The 23,707-nt window shown below is 35.8% G+C and overlaps 2 protein-coding genes across 4 annotated transcripts; one reads left to right on the top strand and one right to left on the bottom strand.

Moving 5' to 3' along the window:
• Nucleotides 1-157: 157 nt before the first annotated feature.
• LOC141898770 (vacuolar protein sorting-associated protein 53 homolog) lies at nucleotides 158-23,424 on the bottom strand. The gene is made up of 19 exons (XM_074784859.1): nucleotides 23,332-23,424; nucleotides 22,718-22,848; nucleotides 22,446-22,599; nucleotides 22,247-22,362; nucleotides 21,959-22,157; nucleotides 21,725-21,868; nucleotides 21,499-21,641; nucleotides 21,260-21,401; nucleotides 21,011-21,139; nucleotides 20,784-20,881; nucleotides 20,446-20,694; nucleotides 20,126-20,359; nucleotides 19,950-20,028; nucleotides 19,687-19,835; nucleotides 19,529-19,598; nucleotides 19,265-19,350; nucleotides 949-1,000; nucleotides 728-832; nucleotides 158-529 (listed from the first exon to the last, which is right to left on the bottom strand). Exons 1-19 carry the CDS (start codon nucleotides 23,422-23,424, stop codon nucleotides 344-346), a joined length of 2,559 nt encoding a protein of 852 aa, XP_074640960.1. The 3' UTR covers nucleotides 158-343.
• On the top strand, nucleotides 9,709-17,508 carry LOC141898771 (FMRFamide receptor-like). 3 transcript variants are annotated; one of them, XM_074784862.1, is made up of 4 exons: nucleotides 9,709-9,974; nucleotides 13,597-13,870; nucleotides 13,954-15,293; nucleotides 15,941-16,238. In XM_074784862.1, exon 3 carries the CDS (start codon nucleotides 13,975-13,977, stop codon nucleotides 15,283-15,285), a length of 1,311 nt encoding a protein of 436 aa, XP_074640963.1. In that variant the 5' UTR covers nucleotides 9,709-9,974; nucleotides 13,597-13,870; nucleotides 13,954-13,974; the 3' UTR covers nucleotides 15,286-15,293; nucleotides 15,941-16,238. The 3 variants fall into 3 exon arrangements, with proteins under 3 accessions (XP_074640963.1, XP_074640961.1, XP_074640962.1); XM_074784860.1 differs by lacking the exon at nucleotides 13,954-15,293 and having other exon boundaries at nucleotides 13,597-13,683; nucleotides 15,941-17,508; XM_074784861.1 differs by lacking the exons at nucleotides 13,597-13,870; nucleotides 13,954-15,293 and having other exon boundaries at nucleotides 15,941-17,508.
• Nucleotides 23,425-23,707: the final 283 nt, after the last annotated feature.

Here is a 23,707-nt window from a genome sequence, read left to right as displayed (position 1 = left end):
AACAGGGCTTCAAACTTGGGATACCCTCATCCCATATCAAGCATCGCAGGATATGCCAGTGTTTACTTCAGGACTGTTCTACTCCTTTGTGCCTTTCCATTAAAGAAAATACAAGAAAAATATACTTATATACAATAATTAATTCTCTTTATTTCGTTTTTGACTAGAGACTTTTAAAATCAATGAGTGATGTCTTGCGGCGGCATTATAAATATTTTTCTTACATTTGATACAATATACAATTAACAAAATTGTTCCATAACAACATCAACATACACTGAGAACTGATCATCACATTTTCACTTTTCAAGTTTTGAACAGGTTAACTTCATTCATGAGGTTATCATAAACGTTTTTTGATGAGTTTCTCCAGTTTTTTTATGCGACTTGATTCTTGTTCTACAGATGTTTCATTGGATTTTAGTTGCAGTTGATGATTAGTATTCTCATTGTTACCACTAGGCGGCATCTGAGGTATTCGAGTTCGGAAAATTTCAATCATCATATTTTGTTCACTTCTTTTCAGTCCCTAGAAACAAAAGAAAGCTACGATTAAAAGAATTAATCGATTTCATATGTCATCTTAGTCCTCAACCCAATCCTGAATCAACCATTTATCAACCATTTGTAAGCTAACCCGCTCATGCTAATATTGTTATTGGAAGTTTATGTGTTTATTGCCACCAGCTATAAATTATCAATTCATTCATTATGAAATAATATTTACCTTCATATCGAGAACCTTCTGAAAGTCTGATATATCTCTGTCTGCTAATAACTTCAAGAAATTATCAACAAAGCTTTGGGGTGGGTCACTTGGCGACATAACCACCTAAAAATCGATAGGGAAACACATAACTGCCGGTATTTATTGAAATTCATGAATAGTACATGCAATATGCTAATTATATCGATCTTGACGAATCAAAACCATCAATTTTATCTCACCTTGAGTATCATTTCAGCTCTAGTCATTCCTTTAACAACAATCTTCGTATAACTGAAATGATAAATAAAAAGAAGTTTGAATATGAAATGACAGTAAACAGTTAAGTTCCTGAAATCAAATGCAGGAAATTGGAACTTAAAATCTTCTTTTTCTCAAACTAAAACAATATCGCTCAGAAATGTTCGAAAGCCTTGAAAGGTCATCTCAGTAGAAAAAGGCAATTGCACTGTACATTCATCATTCCTTATAAATGTAAAACTAAGATATATTTCGTCAGTAGCATCGTGGCCTCATAGTCAATGGTATTAGCTGTATTCCCCAGACATCATGGCACAGATGTATCAGATACACAGGGGTTATTAGTTTGATAATAGTTATCAGTAACCCTGCTTCTAATGTGCAATAGCTTATTAATGCTCCAACTGATAAATCATGACTAGGAAGGAATGTGATCATGGTTCTGTGCAGGTAAGATATCATTTTACTTCATCATTCGATGAAAATGAAAAAGACAGTGAAAAGATCGAAGGCTTTCTTAGAATAATTGGATTTTTTCATGAAAATTGCCAATATTGTGTACCTAGTCGAGATATGTTAAAACATAGAACATGAACCACCACAGGATTTCTCAGATTTTATCTTATCGCTTTCAAATGAATTCGACTAACAACGTCTGCTGAAGGGGAAGAGAATTACGACCAGACTGTTGCCATAACAACTATGAAGCAACTTTTGTTACCAGGAGGAAATCACCTTTGAAACTTTGTCACCAGATCAGAAAATTACCCAAATAGGGATAATCTGGCACACTAAATGCCCCTAACTAGGACTGTGGTGCAACAAGTGAACATACAAGAATCACATGTGAAACCGAAACATCATATATCCCTGGTTTTAAACATTAGAAATCTATAATCCTTTACACAAATTACACTGACTGGATAATCATGAATGCATTACTCAGTATTGACATAGGAACGGTGTCCTTCAGAAATTTATAAACCACCGACTACACACATCGCCATTAGAAGATTTACACCAATCATCAAAGCATTGGAACTAATTCTATCCTGAAATGGACCATAAATCACACACTGGGATAGAGTAATCTGCTGGTCTTATCTCTCAATAATCGAATCAAATGAATCTAATACATCACAATACGCACTGGAATAGTGGACAATTCATCAACATGTCAAATAATGAAAACCAACCATATGAATTCTGGGATTGTATATTGACCATATATCGAACGACTAAATGCAAATGATACCGGTAGTTGAAAACAATGACGATTTGCTGAGACTGTCGAATGTTCCAATAAGCCATACATGTAAACTATTTGGTGAAGACTGGATTAGAAATTTCCATATTCCCACTCAGAACATACCCTCATCTGTCATTACAAGATTGACAATACTCTGCAGAGAGAGAGAGAGAGCATTCAAGTATGTTGCAGAAATCTATGAAAGGAAAAATATATCACTAGGGGCCAGCAGTAAATGATCTTATTCAATTAGCAGTCCTGAAAAGCGAGAGCCATAGATCTGAGTAGATAGAGGATCAATCAGTGAACAGTACCGGTACATACCATGTCCAAATAGCATTCAATACCAGCTAAATGGACAAAACTGAAATAAACAATATTGGTTTCCCTCATAATCTTATGATAGATCATATAGTTATGCTACTTCATTACCAACTGCATTCAGTGTACTCAATGTATGATATGGAAATCCTAAATAATACTTGAGGCATTTTTAATCGGATGAAAAATTGCCTCTCGAGATAGAGATCATTCTGGTTTCCCTGGTGAACTTGTTGGGGTTTGTTTAGATCAACATCACTGTCGACATAATTCATGATTTATGTCATACGTTGTAAGGAACATTTTCTCAAGTGATTCGTGATATCTCAATATGATCCGTCCACACTTATCTGGGAAGGCTATTGCATTTTCTGCACCACTGAATTTTCAACGCATATCTCTCACATTTAGAGGTCTAATGTACAGCACTAGTGTCTGCTTCATTAACTCATACATTATGCATGATGATAAGCAACGACTTTGTCTTTATAGAAAATTCTCAATGAAGAACCGAAGGAATTTAATGAAGATGACAAGGAATCTGTGGATGATACTGAGCATTTCACCGACAAAAAAAGATTCTGTATGAAGCCTTAAAGCGGAAATTTTCATTTGCATTGGTTAGATTCTCCAGGGATGTCTTTCGGACTTATCTGTGGTTGACACATTTATCTGAAGATTTCAGTGGCAATACGTTTCTTCTGGACAACAATTTATCTCAGCACACTGATGCTTAACAGAAGCATTATAGAGGTCCATTGTCTCGACCATAAGATATTCGAAAATATGAGGGAAGAAGCATGTGGTACTTAATTGGGCTCTTTCATTAATGTTTGACATTCACTTAGCATGGAGTGTCCAGTAGTAAGTCAATACATTAATCAATTTACTGCAGTCCACAAGGACGAAGCAATAGGAAGTCAAACCACTCGTGTGTCAAACCACTAGATGGAACGATTGAATTGAAATGGAAGTTTACAATAACAAGTTACTAGATTACCAAAGGAATTGATGGAAGCAAGTTGATAAAACTAAGCAAAGCCAAACCATTGTGGAGATATTGATGAATGAACACAGAAGATGATGAAAAATATTCTGTTTTCCTGGTTCCATAAAAACATTTACATTCGGTTTTCAATCATTTAGATAATCAGCCGTGTGTACTTCATTTTACTGACATTTTTACATACTGCATTAGAGAATTGGAGTGAACTCGATCATTTTCACTGAACAAATGATTTATAGAATAGATACAGACAAACCCCAGCGGAATGCTCGCTGGAAAATATTTCGCTACTGTTTGATTTCAACTATTCAACGGAAAAAAGGAGATATCAGAATATACGAGGGGCTAGAAATGCTGTCAGTATAAGAGAAAACCATATTTCTAAACAGAAAAAAGTCTTGTGAGGATGCTCAGAATTGATGTCAGAAGACACTTGACTGTAAGATAAGAGGATATTTCCCTATGAGAGCATTCATTTAACCTCTGCCATCTCTACCTGACAAACAATCTCAGCCTTATCGCTAAAACTAAGGAAAACCTCTTAGCGATATTAAGATTGACGATGTGATGCATGATTCAGTTGCCACCAGAAGGATATCATTTAATAACTTCAAACAAAATGAATTTATCCCACGCAGATGAACAAGAACCTTGCTTCGTGGAAAGTATCCAAAATGAACTTTATCTCTCTCTGTCTAATGATGAGCTCCAAGTAACATGAGTATGAAAATAAAATAACTTTGCTAATCATCAACACAACACCCTTAGTCTAGCAAACCCCATTTATGAGAATATCAGCATAGTGATTTATTTCTATTAATTCTTTACACGATTATCATATAACCGCACAAATTATCACATGCAACTGGAAAATTTTAGCTGAAACTCCCAATAATTGTACCAATCTTTCGAGTGTTAACTCCTCTACTTAGAGTTTACTCTTTATCTATGAAATAGTGATCCCCTTTTGGTCAATCCATGAGAACAACCGTTTGTTTGGGATAATACTATATAGTTGCACCATGGAATCTATAAAACAAGTGATTACATACACTCTTAATGTGACAACGACCATGAGTTGTCAGCCAACATCAGTTGCACAAGACCAATAAATGTGATGTACTTCCCCCATGTACACTTGGCTGATTGTTTTTTGCGACTTATTGTCTCCTACTGTTTAGAATGCACTTAAAAGGCAAATTGAATCTCAATGACATTCTCGTTTGAAAACTAGGGAAAAAATAGAGTTAGAAATTAGAAAAGTTTAGATCAACATTCATCATTCAAAAACTGTATACAAGGTTGATTCTAATAATTGCTTCCAATCCTTTTTATAGCTTAGAATGTCTAAATCTGATAACCGTTAATACTTTTTCATCATTTTTGTTGATATAGTGCACGAAAATTGATTGGTTTTGTGTTCATCAATAAAATCCATCAAAGTATCATAGTTGATTCGTGAGAGTTCAATTAATCAATGCATACAATCATGTAAAAGCTGCTCATGTTGTTATATCACATTTCAAATCTGCAAATTGTATCCAATTTCAGAAAGGTTTACAATATTTCAACCATATCCTACACATCTTCCCACTTGGATTATAACTAGCTTAAGATGTATCATATCTATTCACAGTCAACTGAAGTGTGTAATATCAGTCATTTTCTCTACAGCTAAAATGGTCATAATGCCAGTGAATTGACGATCTTTTATATATTATGTATAATTTCTTTCCACTGAATCAGTTTTAGAAATGACACAAAAATCGAGTTAATAGCATAAATGAGTGAAAACAATATCAGGAATTAAGTGAGGTCTGGCTAATTGAATTGTGAAGCCATTATAGTACCATTAATCTCACATGGTACATCTACAGGAACCACGTAAATGGAAATATAATTGATCGATGCTGAGAAGTTTAAACAGAAACAATGGCCATTTTGTGCCTGACAAATGACAAGACAAGCGCAATCCAGCTCATCAGGTCTGAGTATGATGAAATGGGGTAATAACATACATAATACAAAATCTACAATCATCGGCTAAAAAACATGATCGCAAAGCTGGCGCCTCATAGATATTTTATAAATCATATGCGATCCCCTGAACCTAATGATTTGGACCTGTTACCTCATACCAGGCACCTAAACATTGGTCTTCACCTGAATCTAATCAACTAGAACCAAATGCGTCGCCATTTCAATCGTGTGTTATTGCGAATGCTTGTCAGGGTTTTCTAGTCTTAGATAAGACATAGTATTAGCCAGGCAATCATGTAAACATCGGCTAAACTTGGAGAAATTACACGGGCCACACTGTCATTAGATAGAACAGAGGAAAAGATAGGCTATCCCCCAACAGATGCAGATCCATTAATCGGTGCAACTAATCTGGAAAGCGCTTACTGGGGTAGAGATACAAATAAAGTGCATGTAAATAGTGGTCAGCAAATGATATTGGAATATCTAAGTCACTTTTCTTCACTGGTCCTTTAAAACAAGGAGTGGTATAGGGCTTGGGTATTCTAGGAAAGATAGAGTGACTTATACGGGTTTATACCAGTATGAATAATCAAAATATTTTCATAAATGAAAACTGAGATCATTATGACGTGGTATTCAAATTAATCAGCCTACAACACATGCTGGAGGCCAGTGAGATACTCAGTAAGGGACTAGTTTCACAATAACGACCAGAGTCATCTGGAAATACACGGTTTCCTGGGAAACTGGCCCCTGGCATTAGAAACGTGACGAAACATCAAAATACTTATCCATTTGGAGCAAAAGACCATTGGTGACTTTCACGATCAGAACCTAAAGACTTGGTCATGAGAGACCCCACTGATTCTGGTTTGTTTCATAGGAGCAATTCGTTGAGATTATCAGTAGTAAACTGGTCCATTTAGTGTCCATAAAATGGATACCAATATAAAGTAAGAATACCTGATCACCTCCTGTACTCACTGACCTTATGCCTGGTTATCAAATATTCAAAAAACATTCCTATTTCACCCTAACCTTGAAAGCAACTAGTTGTGATTTATAAACATTTTAATTAAACACTCGACAATAAACAGAAGATTAATAAAATCAATGTTTGCAAATGATCTGTAAATGTTTTATACGGATAAAATTTACAAGGGCTTCAAACAGAGGAACACAGATAACTGTTTGTTACTAATGAGATGATTTCATTGACAAATCCATCATACGGATTCAATTATTAAAGTTAATTCATTTAATATGAATTATCACTCCATTTATTAACACTGGAAACTTTCAAAAATAAGGCTGGCAATGCTTTCCTACCTGCGCTTGGATGGTCACGTTGTTTTAACAAGTATTACCTTTGAGGACCGAGCTCTGACTTGAACAACATACCGAAGTATATTACAGTAACGCACTAATGGCACATGTAAAAAAAAAATAAGGCATTTATACGTTACTGTTGACAATTCACCGATATATGCATGAAAAATAGGCTGATTGTCAAGCCATGCGGTACGGTGTATCACACTGATTATGTATTCCTATGACTGGCAGTATCAACCCATGAAACATTAATATGTGCATCTTTTGAAGGTTTCTGTTGATTACTCTTAGTCATATCATAAGCTCCATGCAGTATTCATGGGGAAAATGGCATAAATAAGCCCGAATCGGCAGGGAATATGAAAAAAAACACAAACACTAAATTCACATCAATTCATGTGAATTCAATTTCAATGCACTCGGTAGACAGGCAGCCGGTCTCTTAAAAAATAAATGAAATCATGCACTCATTATGGTTGAATTCTATTCGTGAGGTGTCTTATGTGAAACATCAGAATTTTGAAATCTAACGTCACTGGTGCACTTACGATGATGAATTGCTTCGACTTGTGGCAATCCGTTTGAATCTACTTAATCTGAAAATGCTATTTTTTTCTGATAGGGTTTATAATAACAAATGATCAATCAATGGCTGACATCTTTGAGTCCCGAAACTAAGACAAACCGGCACCTTCTTAGATCGCAACTGTTCAGACGATCCTAGATGTATGGCTTACTGGTAACTGGGGACCTATTTTAATGGTCCGTACAGTGTGTATTTTAATTTAGCTCATTATTTGTATTGAGTCGATGAACAGTGAAGACCCTGGATGTAGAAATGCATCACCAGAGACGAACTTCACACCGTTACTTAAGCTTTATGACCAAACTTAAGCTTATAGGTTGATCTTTTTCATCCACGATTCAATATTTGCTTACAAATACCTCCTGGCTCGGCAACTGACAAAATGGCTAGGTATTTCGGATATTGCTCATTTGAGGTGGGAATCGCCGTGTAAAAGAATCCATATGACATTACACGACGAGCTATCATTTTTTGATCTCCACGAAATTGATCTGAATCTCTAGGAAATTGATTATTGATTGATATTCGGCAAATTCCTGGATCAGCGAGAAAGTGATCGCGATAAGGCAATATGTATTACCTCTTCCGCGAATAGTTGTTTACCCGAGTTCTTTCAATGGTTTACATGACTGCGCAACAACTCCGCTTCACTCAGAGGAGTGATAGAAAAAAATGATTTGAAGTAACTTTTCACATCGACCCCGAGAGGAATTGAGAATTCATTACTATCTCCGACGATAATTTGTAGTTTATCGGAGTGCAGAACTCCAACCGATATCAACCGAAAGATGAATTCTTTAAAGAGGGCGCGTAAATTCATGGACGGATGCCATTAACATGCCAACTTAAAATTACTACGACAGAATAGATTCATGCATGAATTCTGTCGTTTAAAACAATCTAATCAATGTTTGGCGGGACTGTAAGCTACATCCAATCAAGGGTAGCAGCAGGAAGAGATGAGACATAGAATAGTTAGTGTGACAATAATTACTAATCATGATCTCACAGGAAACTGCGATAATGGATGAAGTATATATGAACACTAAGTAAATTAGTGGAAAAAAGACATACGAGATGAGAAAGCGGATGTTTTCAACTTGATGGCGGCTCGTCATTATCGGCAGCAGTTTTCTGCAGACTCATCAGCGAATATATGAAAAATGACAGAACAATGATTGAAACGAGAACAATAGCTGCTTCTAAATCAGTACGTAACGGCATCTTATAGCAGACGTTCTTAGAAGAACAGATGAAAACAAGAAAGGAATTTCCATATTGCCATCGAAAATAGCTCATCCTGTTTTAACAAAAAACTTCAAGAATGACATGCATGCTGAATAGTGAAGCATAGGTAGTGACTGAATACAACAAGAATCAACAATCTTTGAGGGGTACACAGTTCTCCATGGAGATTCGTCATCTTTTATTCATTCAACAACAAGAAGTCTTCTTATGTTACCGGCAACTTGTTCTCAGCCAGAAAACAATTCAAACAGTTTAGGTTTGAGCAAAATTGATTATTGCTGTGATCTCAATGAACTAAGTGGAATCTTCAGTATTCACTTCACGTTTAGCAATAAACATTTTCCTCTAGTCCAGATTAAAATCATCAAAATGCAACAGCTTGATTCAATATCAGCTGGGGCGAAAAATATATGTACCCGACCACTATCAAACTTATAATAAAATAGAAATTTATTTCTCTTGCAACATGTGTTGACAATTTATTCGATTAAGTATACAAATTTTTGCTAATCTTTAAGTTACGTCTTGACATCGATTCCGTAATACGAAAACTCAAAATATTTCTAAGAAGTAAAAGTCTTTCAATTCTAAGACTTACCATTCCACAGAAATGACATCGAGAAGAAGAACCGTTCTCCGAAGACCGATGCTGTACTTCATGTCAAGTCTCTAACTTCAATATTGATTCAGTGACTACTTGTCAACATAGAATCTTTTTTAAGAGGCGTAAACATATCGCACAGAACCCGACATTACCCAATACTTTAAAAGTATAATCTTAGTTTAGAAAATGCCTTTGTTTTGAAAGCATCAATGCAGATATTGAGGGTGGAAGTTTTGTATGGTGATATGGATTTTCGTTACCACATTTATTGGAAGTACTCTATCACCTGAAAATAGTGGCAGTAAACTGTAGTGGTAATGATTACCACCAACTGTAGCTACTACAATTCTAGATTAAGTTAATTCAGATTTATACGCATCGCATGTTGTTGTTACGCATTGGTAACAGATAGGTGAGATACACAGGTGCATCATCAATACTAAACATATCTCAATCCACGAGATAACTGAACTCAGCAAACAGGATTCGGGTTCTTTGAATCGTAAGCTTCACATGGTGAACTTCTGAGAACCAATAGAAAGACAAGGTAAACTCGTTAAAGCTACGACTGCACAATGTCTCAGTCATAAAGTGCCACCATCAGCAGTCGTGTTCATACGCAGCATCGGCAATGATCTCAAATAAGTGCACGGAATATTCGTTTCACTTCACATACGGGTAAGTCATTACAAAGTAACTAACTGAGGTGAATATTCAGGTTGAAATTGGTCACGAAGTTTAACCTTGCAAGAGTTAATCAAATTACGCAATACTTTTTAGCGTATCATGTTCATAAGGTGATATAGAGGTATAGAGATGCAAACAGTAATGAGGTATCATCATTACAACAATTAATTAATTGTAAAGCAATACAATCATGTAGAAAGCATACTAGATATATATAAATGTATGTGTCTCATATATATAATGAGTGTATAAGGTTTCTGCAGGTAACGCCTTTCCTACTATATTTTTATTTTCTCACATCATCACTAGGCAACATTATTCCGGCTTATGAAAAATGCATCAGTTATCATTGCCTTTTTATCCCTTTCATAAATATGAGATTAAGATAAGAAACTCAAACGAAGCCTTAAAGCATGATTAGTAAAAGAAGCTGTATAGTAACACTTCCTTGCTTGGTTAAGGGGATTAGAGTCACTGGGTTTTTGTTTAAGATTGATGACTAACTAGTGTCACAAAATATCCGGTGTCACTCATAGAACTAGTATGCAAGCGATGTACACATTTTTTCATGTGTTCATTATGGTCTTCGTATTTTGGAACGCTCACGCAATTTAGCATGAAATTTAGTCAGAATGATGTCAAATACAATTGAATGATACCCCGCAAGAACATGTTTCATTAGTGGTGTATTGACTATAAATGGGTAATAAAATGAATATAAAACCATAATGAATGCGTGCTCACTCACTCTGACCATAATGTCCAGCGAAACATTCAAATCTCTCATATTTTTGGTCTATATATTCGATTTATAGATGGCTGATCCAAAGTATCATGAATTTTGAAAAACATCGATGTTTCCAGGAAATTAGATATCGGTAAAGTTAATGATCTCCTCGTTGCGATCCGTCCCTAAATCAAGTCAATATCGACTTTATAAATCATTAAACACTATTTCTCCCAATTCAATGAGAAATATAAACTGAAACTTCATCATTAAAGGCACGAACTAATTAATACAGAATCAATTTGCAATGATGCTATGAATGATTATATTTATGAAGTCTTATGATTGAGAGCTCATTAGGGATATTGGAGCGTACTGAGAAATGTGCTGAGCTAAACGATGTATATATTGATACAAATCATCTTCTCACACACTAAACAGAACACATGATCAGAATATATCAATTAGAATTGCAAATTCATAAATTGTGAATATGAAGCTATTGGCAACTTATAAATGAAAGATGACAGTCCTCTCATGATGATAATGGAATTGATACTCTGGACTAAATATAAACGATTCATTTCTGTGATGTCTTAAAAAATAAAAAATAAAGTTGCTTTGCTTCGATGAACAAAACACTACTGACAATCTGTACTTTTAAAGCTTCCCCGGTGAGAATCCTGTCTATGGGCTCTACAGTGTAATCTCTAGTTGGATATGCCCATCAGGTTTTAACCTTATTAGTGAGGAGACACTCTACATTAGCCATAGCGGCGCTAATACTAGCGCGGTGCATACATCGGATTATGTTTAATTCAATTTATCTCGATGTTCTACAAACCACAGACGAAAGAATTACTCCCGTTTATGGGTTTTATGCAAATTCCGCGAATTGATTTCAAGTGTTCAACGCTTTGTAATTAATCTCTCCCGACGTAGTGAAGCAATTTCAAAATCTAATCAACCGATTAAATTCGATCTGTCGGGACATTTTCTATTTGTACCAGTTAGTTCAAAGAAAAGCACATTACACGTGTACGAGTAAATAAATAAAAAGAAAAGGAGAAACTTGCATGACCAACTGAAATATGATAGATAACATTCTACCATACAAGTTCTAATTTTCTCATTCATCAAAATGTAATGATAGCTTCGGATACTATACGATGAAATCATGTATCACTCACTCGGCGAAGCAAGAAGATAGTGCCGAGGTACTGGTAAAAGTAGTTGATTCACTTGCCGCTGTTACGTGACAACTCTTTGAAAAAAAGATGTGCAGTAATTCCCTCGAGCCAAAAAACCAATCCAATTAATAAGAGACTGGGGATGCCATGATAAACAGTGACTGGGAATCAGAAATTACAGTAAACAACTAAATTTGTCGACACAAGTTTTCTGATTGCCAAATTCTGTTGGTGTCTCATTGGAAAGTACAATATGAGTGACAAACAATAAACAATCATTAAATGACTGAAAACCCATAGCAGCTACAATCTGACATGAGTTTTATACCAGCATAGGGACTGTAACGCTTCATTATTACTAGTACCAGCTGGGTAACAAAAGACTTCGCAATAAAAAACCTCTTTATTTTCCTGCACACATGTATCACTAAGAGGGGATCACCATAAATGTAAGTTTCTATACGTCTCTCATAAAACACTAGAAATTCCATGTTTCGATGAAATATTACTCAAATACCTCTTTACAAAAACACGTTTAATGCACATTTTTTCTAGATTCGCTTGTTGCTAATTACAGGTTTTCAGTGTTTCCATCGCATGTGAAATAACATCATTTCTGTTTTCATACTGAGCAGTATCAGTATGGTAATTCATCTGGAGTCATTTCTAGATCACTTCAGTCCACTAATTAGATTAATAACAGTATAGCAACACATGGCTATCAAGACTTTATATTCACTCATTCGATGTTGGGAATATATAACTCTGCACTTATCACAATACCAGCCTACTGACAAATACAGATCCAACTAAATTCAGTTATTCGCTATTTCAACTACATATATATCACCCTGATATTTCAAATAGTTCAATTATCTCATGATAAACCAGTGACACGAGGTTGTTTACAGTTAGAAATGATAAATTTTAGCGTCAGCTTTAAACAGATTAATAGTATCTCACAAAAATGCGAAGGCTGTTAAAATACAACCAACTCTATTCCTGCCTGTATAACACTCCTCATAGAGCCAAGCCACACCCCGATAATATTAGTCTGACCTAACGATTGCACGACGAATATCTATTTATTGATGTCGGCAAACTAATTTACGATATTTTTCAAATACTTGTTCATACATTCAGAACAATACGGATATGCATTCATTCTAGTAATGATATCACTTCATGAGCTTAACATGGATGGTTAATGAAAAATAGAAATGACAGGCAACAGATGGATGAAATGTTTAGGAATACTCAAGAGAGGACTTATAAACCAGAACGGATGGATGTTATAATCGCAATATGTCTATCAAATATTAAGCAACGGAGCATCAATTGTCAGTTACAATTGATTGTCTTCTGTATATATATCTGCAGTGATAGAATGATAAAATTGAGCAAACTGAAATCATACAATTCAGTATTGACCGCCATCATAACCTACTGCAGCCAATCATAATGAGAACGCATGACAGAAATTCATAATCTAAACATTACAGAACAGAACAAATAGAACTGTATTTGTCAGAGAATAAACACGACTGCGGTGAAGTTAGACAGGAATATAGCGTCGGGCGGGATTGTTCAATTGATGACCGATGATGACATTTCTTTTAAACAATGCCGCTACATTACGTGCGCGCAACATTGAAAGTTTAAACATCATCATAACAGAGTGTGAAATTACTTGTAGGATTATGACTGGTCGGTAAGTCGATAGCGTTCGGCGATTGAAGATAACGTTATCAGAATCTAAATACGAACAGAAGAATTCATTCAGGTAGAGTCTAAACTACTATTCATTTTTATGTTCTGATGTTATGTTTATAACTGCGGCAAACTGTCAGTAACCGATGTTGTGTTCGTGCTAAAATTTACCTGAATCTACACGGATTACAAAGCAATCTACTCTCGAGCTACTTACTGCTACTACTTAACTGTTTTCTAATGCTAATTCTCAAGTCAAGGTAAGTTTTTTCAAATCGCCATTTCAATACATTTGATTCACAAAGATGAGTTATAATCTGGTTAATTTTCTTTTAACTTGTAGGCATCGAAACGGGGAAGCAAAATGAACCTGTCTGTAATCGATATAGCCAAATCTACATCAAAATTAGTAGAAATTATTCATCAACAGTATCATCTGTGGGAGGTGCCGATCCTTCATGAGATGCCACATTTTCCCCGTGAATACAAATATAGCAGGTTACCAACTATGACTAGTTATCATCCACCTGAACGCGTGACTGTCACGACTAAACCAGATCCAGCTATAACTGAAAATACTACAACTTTATCGCCGTCAATTAACGTCACAACGACTGCTGTATCGTTCCTATTCGCTGATATCAGATTCTATGTCTACGTCGTCGTGATCGGGATCATGTGTTTTCTCGGAATTATTTTCAATACGATCTCAATTATCGTGCTGAACAAAGACAACCAATCGACCATCAATTTCTTCCTGAAAGCGTTAGCCCTGTCAGATATTCTATCTTTGCTGATGATGTTAATACACCACACTTTTTCGTCGATTTATCCGTACACGGGATTACTGGAAAATTATTACCGCGATTCTGTGTACATGATACCATACATTTGGCCTCTAAGGATGATGGTCAATACGATGTGTATGTTAGTCATCACAGCGATCACAATCGACCGGTATATTCGTGTGTGTCACTCGGATAAAGTTCTTAAATGGGCTAAACTTCGCAATGCCTATATAACCATGGTCGTAATCGTCATCTTATCAGCCAGTATTAACATACCGCGGTTCTTTGTAATAAAGACTTCTTCCTGTTATGTGCCCGAAACGAATAGAATCATGGTCTATAACGAACTGACTCAGTTCTACAGAGAATATTTTCCGTTGATTTATACTTTAGATTCCATCGGATATTTCATACCTTTCTTCGCATTGATCGTATTCAATTCGATTCTACTCATAACCGTACATCGGTCCAGGCAAAAACAACCCTTACAACAAAAAACAAGTACCGGCTCATTTTCTGGCCGCGTGGCGCTGAACGTGACCGCAACTTTGATTACGATCGTAATCATATTCATCGTTTGTGAAACTCCCATACGCATCTACAGACTTCTTGTCTTCTTGAAAAGTTTTACCCATCATGAAACTGCCCAGCGCTTCTCACAAGACGAGAAAACCACGTACTACATACAGTTACTAGGAGACACGCTTACTACGTTTGACTGCTTTGTGAATCTGTTCGTTTTCACGTTCGTCGGACAGCGATTTCGAAGGATACTCGTCCACATGCTGCTGTGCCGTAAAGGACCCTGGCAGTCGTATAACGCAGTTCCCAGTCCAAAATCTAATACATTTTCGCTGAGGGAAAATGAAAAGAAAAACTCTATATAAATAAATAAGTAATTATGCTAATGAATTCTTGCTTTATTCGTTTAATTTTTTTCAACATGCATGAATACTGTCTCCTGGTAATATATTCTTGTGGCGATTCAGTGGTTGAACTTTCTGGTGTAAAGAGAATAATGTTTCTATGATATCACGTTTGCATGTAGGTATTTTGTGGATTTTGGTATCTGATCTTTTTTCTTATTCATTCCAAACTTTTTCATCTCTTTTTTGGTAGTGTGTGAGTATTCTTTCATTTAGAAATGGATGAAGTTTGCGGTATTAGCTAGTGTGGTCATTACTCTGATTGCTAATGTCTTACTTTCTACTTGTATATAGCCAATCAATGTGTTAATGTCAGTAAATGTCAATTTCACCTGTGTCCATAAAATAGTGACATCAAATTAAATAAATATTTTTGCCTGCAGCAGAATATACAGATTGATGGATATTTATGTCAACTGCGAATATTTCCGTGGAAAATATGCCTTAAAGCCATACAAAATTGATAAAATGACAAACAAAACCTGTAAAACCAATAAATCACACCCAAAGCCAAGCATCACCATATATATATATATTAGTAAATGGGTTGCTGCTTCCATTATAAATACGTTATCTGAATACAGGTAATATCACATACTTTCTTTCGTACTTCCAGGGCTTCTATGATTCAAAATTCACACCAGACGAAGAACAATCCGTTATCAACAGCGGGCAAAGCTGAACGATTTCCATTATCGAAAAGACATGGAAGCCAACAAAGATGGAACACATGATTAATATCACTGACGATAGAAGGATCGAGTTGATAAGACCGATAGCGCGCATGATGCAAAAAATGGCGAAAGAAATACACGATTCATATCACATGTGGGAATTATCACTGCGGTCAGAATTCCCGGAATGGGGACCTAATGTTTATGAAATGGATACGCCAGCTATGAAAGCTTCAAGTGGACGAGCTAGTTGGGATCCAGTACCGATACTGGACGGTGAATCTCAAACAGATTCTCGTTATGATCCGGTATCGGAACATACGAACTGCACAATGAACGTGACCAGTACAATGATGTTCGCCGATATGAGATTTTACGTGTACGTAATTCTCGTCGGTATTCTTTGCGTTTTCGGAATACTGTTTAACTTCATCGCGATAATCGTTTTATCGAAAGACCACCGAACGACGATAACATTCTTTTTAAAAGCGTTGGCCGTGTCAGACATTCTGTCGCTGTTGTTGATGATGATCCATCACACATTTTCCTCGTTTTACCCGTACACCGGATTATTAGAGCAGTATTATCGAGGTTCTGTATACATGATTCCTTATATTTGGCCGCTACGGATGACGGCTAGTACGATTGGAATGCTCGTCATAACGGCCATAACGATTGATAGATACATACGCGTGTGTCACCCGGAAAAAGTTCACAAGTGGGGTAAAATCAGGTATGCACGTATTGTTATGGTGATAATCATCGTCATATCGATCGGAATAAACATTCCGAGATTTTTTGTCATCAACACTGTTCAAATGAAACAACATTGCACCGGAAAGGTGTTAACTTACAACGATTTGACACGTTTTTGTAAGAAAAACTATGCGCTGATTTATACGCTCGATTCGGTCGGGTATTTCGTGCCCGTTTTAGCTATGATTATTTTCAACTCGACTCTGATGGTAAAAATACAAAGCTCTCGCCGTAAACAAAAGCAAAACAATGAAAACTATTCCGGTCGCGCGACTTCAAACGTCACCGCGACGCTGATAACCATAGTCGTGATTTTCATCATTTGCGAAACGCCGATTCGAGTTTATCGCCTAATATTACACGTTCACAAGGGATCGGCTGAAAAATTCTTAGAAGAGAAGAGATATGCTTACATCATGCAATTAGCGGGTGACTCACTGACGACGTTTCATTGTTTTGTGAATCTATTTGTTTTTGCTTTCGTTGGACAACGTTTCAGGAAGATTCTTGTACACTTATTGTGCTGTCGCAGAGGACACTGGCAAACATACAGTTCAATAGCCAGTCCAAGATCTAGAACATTTTTATTACGAGAACATGGGTACAACTAACTTCTACATATATGTCTAAATCAAAAGGTTTTACATGAAATGCCATTTAAAATGTTTTCTATTTGAGAAATTACCTCCTTTGTATTGTAACAATGATGAATTCAATTTTGATGGTTGAATTAGGTAGATGTTGATATCATTTTCATGGAACATTCTTGACTGTAATAAATACTTTTTTTGTCACTAAAATACAAACTAGAGTTGAAAACCTGGTTGATTTTTCTATTCATTCAAAGCTACGGTGCCGAGGTAAATGGAATATGAGACACCTGTCATTCTCTTATCTTATTGTTTACGACTGGTAATAAAAACATGTTAACGAACATCTGCTGGAAGCCTCAGAGATCTACAATTGATCGAATTATCGCTTACTGAAAAAAAAAAACAAAGCACCACCGATATGAAGACAGTCAGGTTCTTTTGACGTCCCGCGTTATCACACTTTAAGCACAGATGTTAAACATAAATGTCATCAACGTCAAATCATTCTATTAGCAAGGAATTCTATCATACAAAGAAATATATCATGAATCTGTACAAGATCTTTCGATCATAACTAAATCAGATTGGACTGGTTTCTTGACGAATAGATTTCGGCATTCCGTTTGAAGATTTCGGTCAACCAGACAGTACATCAGCCAGTTAAAACAAAAATAAACTCCCGCAATCCAAGATGTCAAACGAATAACCAGATTGGATACCGGAAACACGCTACTCACTAACATCGCCACTCCGAAAGGAAACGTTGAAATAAAGTATGACATATAGATAGTAAATAGTATAAACAGTGGACGAGTTCTACGACTAGTTTGTACTCTTTTGATCCAGTGAATCCAGCTCTCATGATCTAAAGAGTTTGGGTTTAACACTTTACTCGTAGTAGTCGACAACATCTGATGTCTAACCATATTGATAATGAATATATAACAAGCTCCCAATATAGTGCAAGGCACAAATATGGACAGGCAAATCATAATGATGCCGCATATCCTACGATTACTATCAGTCGTAATATTATAAACACAAATTGTCGAACCATTCGAGCCTTCAGTTGTTATTAAACAATTCCAGTTGGTGGCAATCTCAGCTGAAACGTATACAAGCACAGGAATCACCCATGAAAGAATTAACATCGCATTCACTTTACTTGAAATGAAGATTTGATTATACTTCTCCGGTTTACATATCGTTATATACTTGTGTAGTCCCAATAATGCGAAACTTATCACTGAAACTCCCGATGATGTCAATGAGATGACGATAATCGCCTGACAAAAGTGAATCGTTTCATCCAGAGAGTGCGAACGCAAAGCCAAGAATGTATCCAAACAGTTTAAACCCACGGCGAGAATGTGAGATAAAGATGAACTTGCTATAAATCTATAGTGATAACCGTGCAGTCTGACACGTGTCGCGATCAAAACAAATAAAAACATATTGCCACCAACTCCGAATAGAAACGCGATCACGTTCACGAACAAACGGAAAGATAAAAATGCATCCATTGCTGAATTTAATCCATGTCTGGGGCTCGAGGAAATTCAATCAGACCGCATTCAGTAAGCCCAAGCGATATTCATATAACGAGTAAATAGTTTCTTCAAGTAAATAAAAATGAATGGTTCAAGAGTATGTCGCAATCGATGACAAACAGTATTAGCATACTACAGTAATAAACTGTGGTGAAAGTTTGCATATTCACCTTCTGAACACAAACTCACCTGTTACAATTCAAGTTATTTTATCCAACAGCATAAAAAATTAAAGTTGATATGCATATATATAATGCTTGATGTATTGTCAAATGACTATAAATTTACATTGTGCATTCATTCTAAATATTGACTGACTAGGAGCATTTGATAAATAGTATATTGAGTAAATTAATTTTCTACATACCTTGCAGGTGCCTTACGGCCTACTTGAGAACCAAGGGATGGAAGATCTAACAGTACAGTCTTCAGCGAATGTGTATCTAACAGCAACTGAAATAAAGACGACAAAAAATAAAGCTATGGTAGTGCAATCTTACAAGTGTCACATTGAATCAGAGCTATCAGTACATGTATTTTTAATCAGAAATCCTACAACATGGTGCATGAATTATGGCCTATTATCTATCAATCAGCAAATGCAACATTTGGTTGTATTTGATGTACGTACCTGTTCAGCTCCTACCGTACTCAGTTGTTTACACTTGTGCAGATTTATGATGAATTTCGGAATGAATGAACTGAAATAAAGGATGGACATATCTAATGTAAATATGTTACCAGATATGATGAGAAACATCAAATATGGAAGGAGAGAGCATAACTTACTTCGCAAACTTGAGGCAAAACTGGGTGAAATATTTACGAGATGAAGCCAAATTGTCTCTGACAACAGGAAGGTCTTGTTTGAGATGATTTATAATGGCTGTCACATAATTACTTTGATCACCTACACTCTCAATACTTTGCCATGGTAGCTGAAATAGATTATAAACACACATAATATACTGGTAATAAAAGCCAGTAATAGGAGCTGGTAATTGTCACAAAAATACAGAAATTAATTTGAAAAATAAATTGCTTCAACTTACTTTACTCATAGCATTTAATGCAGGTTCACAAGCCCCTTCCAGGTCTTGTACCAATAATTGTATACAACTTGAAATAACTCTGTAAAATATTATGAGGATGAAATCTAATGCATACTGGAAGATGTCTCAAATGATGTATAAATACCGCTATGTAATAATTGGTGAATTGAACTTACGAATGAAACATGTCCTGTTCTTGATTCAGATTGATTTGTTCACTCAATTCGCTATCAACCTTTTCTTTCAGTTTACCCTCTAATTGTTGAGTTGTTTCCAAGCAATACTCAGCAGAACAGAGCAAACTGCAGATAAGTCTTATATCAGCGACTGAAAATTTTGTCATCTCTCCTTCTTTAAGAATACTCTGTATCAAACCAGAAGCCGATGTTATGCCTCCTTGAGAATAACTCCTGAAAATGTCAATAACAATTTCATGTTTGAAAAGATCAGTTTTATGATTTCATACGTAACTAAGAAAGCAATGAATTTAACATACTTTTTGATTGGGAGATTGTTCAAGAGAAGTCGAATGGCAAATTCTTTCAGATATTTTTGGAATGTTCTCGTAAGTTCTAACATTGGCTGTCCAGTACTCAGCTGTGAACACTGTACCATACACTTTTTGTAATATACAAATAAATCAGCACAACTTGGCAGAATATTACTGCTTTCATCAGTCTGAACTTTAGGGATTCCTTGACGCCGGAAATCCTCGACAAATCGATCGATCAGGTCATTGAGATTCCTTTAAAAAAAACACTTATCATAAATTTTTTTCCTACGGTAAGTACTGTATCCTACAAGGAAAGGATGAATTTGTATATATAGACTTACCTATCTTGTGAAAGAATGTAGATGTTGAGATGGGGTTCAAAACATCGAGATATAATTCCAACAAATGGATTTGCAGGGGTCAGTTTCAATGCTTGGCTCTGTCAATAGATGAAATGATCAGTCAATTCAAGAATAAACAGGATTGTGATTATAATATATGATTTCTAGAATTGAAATTGCTCAATGATCGGATAATGGAGGAGGGATTGAATCATAAGTAAGATTACTTTAGGTTCTGTTTCAGGTTCAGGTTCAATTTCATTTTCAAATGGATTTGTTGAAGGTTCATCAGGTTCACCGAATGGATTTGTGCTGGCAGTGGGAGTTGTAGCTGCAGAGGAGACAGGTGATAAAGCCTGAAATATGAAACCATCGCTGTTATAAGAACGTGGCGAAAGAGAAAAATATTACAGGCTTGAAAGAAAAATTAGAAAGAAAATCATAGATATAATAATTATGTATTCATAGCATCATACCTTTTCTTTGCCAACAAGTGTTATTCCTGTGAATCTCTTAGCAAGCAGAGCTTCAAAAGCAGTTGTTCTTTGAATGGCAAATAACAATAATTTTACATCCATTTCATTAACTCGCATAGCCATTACTTTAGATAACTCTTTCCTGAAAAAAAATCCATACATTCCGTAATTTTTACACTTATAAAAACAATCAATAAATCGTGATATTAGATAATTAAAAGGATAGCAATCAAACTTACTTTGTAATGTTACAAAATTCAATACATATCCGTTCACTAAGCTCCCAGTCGTTTGGAAACATCTTCCCAAATTTCTCCTCAAATTCAACTAACTGGCGCTTAATCCAAGCATAACGTCTGTCAATCTTATCCAGCCAAGCAACCTGAAAATAAACTTCTTCATTAAGGTGTGTTTCTCTATATCAAGTTAAGCAGGGGAAGCATAGAAAACACTACTTAAACTTACATCTTGGTTTTCACCAAAAAGCACCAAATATTCAGATAGTTGAAGACGAATATACCAACTGAGTAAATCTCTCTTCACACGAGGATCAAGTACATTCACTACCAGACAAGCATCCGATAATAAAGCTTGATTTGTTGGCCCATACTATAATTCAGATACATCATCATAGATATAATGACAAACAAAATGAAGACCATAGAATCAAATAATCAATATCCATAGATAAAAACACACCTTTGAGTTAGGACCCTGGAATGATTCCTCAAAATCAGCAAGTATTTGAGTGCCAAGCTCTGTTTGTATTTCTTTGACCTTGTCCGCTAGCTCTTTAATCTGAGGAATCCCCATATACTTTTGAAACTGATCCAATACATTGAGGACGCCTTCTAAAAGGGGAGCTATTTCGCCATACTGCCTTCTCCTTGTTAGAGCTCTGCAAAATAAATGGAAATAAATTCAAAATTTATTTCAAAGATTTTTAATACAAACAAACATAACAGTGAAAAGACAACCAAAACTTACTGTAAAGAATCAACTCCACTCACAAGCATATGTAAATGATTGAGCGTCGTTATAGAGGTGGTCAGATGACGCTTCGCTAAATCCAACTGTTTAATGTCACGCGTGATTTCTTTCACCTAATGAATGGATAGATAAATACTGTCGCTAATCTATTATAATTTTTCACTTTTTTCACATTCAACAAACAAATTCGAATTACCATATCCTCTGATTTTTCCGCCTTGTCTTTGATATCTTTAATCCGTGAAAATAGCTGTATAATCGCTTTTTGAGCCTCTTCCAGAGCTTGTTTTCCATCTTCACTGACATTTGTCTGACCTCTCACTACTGTCCTTATGTCATCATCTAGACGTCTAATAACAATAAATGAAGACAATTACATACTATGTTGGATGCCAATATCTGTATATTTAGATCAACGATTTTCTGGAATGTTTGAGTTAGTTCCTTATTGTTAAGTTGAGTAAGTACCTTATTTTCAGACGAATACGTCCAACCACTTCATCAATATTAGCCAGTGATTGTTCAGTAGGGAACAATGTATTGATATATTCCACAGGGTTAAAATCTGGCTTGTCTAGTGGATCATTACTGGGTAAAACCTAGTTGATATAGAAAATAACATGATTAATTTATTCAAACAGTTCAATGCTGAGTCTACTGGTAAATCCTAAATCTAGCTCATTTGACTGTTGTATTGTAACTGTCAGCAGTAAGATAATTACACTTGTCACTGTTTGTTTCCTAAAAATTGATTAGCAATAAAAACAATAGTACTAGTAGGCTGCCGCTTATCATGCTACATCTCCTGAGCTAGGGATAGTTTGAGCCAGATTAACCCTAAGTAGACTAATTGGAATCTACTGTCCTTACTTACTAAAGGCAGGTAGCCTTTCCTGGCTCCCTCCTCCACTCAGCTCAGCAGTAGTGTACTAGTGACTAGTGTGAGTGACTCGACTGGTTGGTGGGAAAACCAAACCCGGAAGTAAAATAGATCAAGACTTTCCCTCGAATTTCAACGCATTACTTTCATCGAATTAATGTATAAAACAATGACAAATATCCCTTGTATAAGTTATACATACCTCATCAATAGCAGCTTGTACATCCTCGGGAAACTGCAGTATAGAGTTTAAATGTTCATCGTCTAGTACATCATCATCTTCGATGGAAGCCATTTTGGATGAGATTTAGAGGGCGCCACAATACGGTACATTTCGTAAAACGCGTTCGGGACTAAAACACGGCCACATACTGTAAAATATGGAAGCCCTGAGATGACTTTGCCAGTTGCTTTAGTAGTTGCCAGTTGCGAGTAAAGCGTCAATGTGCAGTGTCGGAACGTATGGTGTGCTGTTGATATAATCGCATCTAAGCTTGTCGGCAGACCAGTTGGTGATGGGATTATTTTTTCGGTTAAAAAAAAGAAGTATATTGCAAGAATAAAACACAGGAGTTTCA

This window comes from Tubulanus polymorphus, chromosome 2 (assembly GCF_964204645.1).
Source record: "Tubulanus polymorphus chromosome 2, tnTubPoly1.2, whole genome shotgun sequence".
NCBI classification, from domain to species: Eukaryota; Metazoa; Nemertea; class Palaeonemertea; order Tubulaniformes; family Tubulanidae; genus Tubulanus; species Tubulanus polymorphus.
The sequence above is the reverse complement of the archived record's forward strand: the minus strand, read 5'-3'. Positions and strand labels throughout refer to the sequence as shown.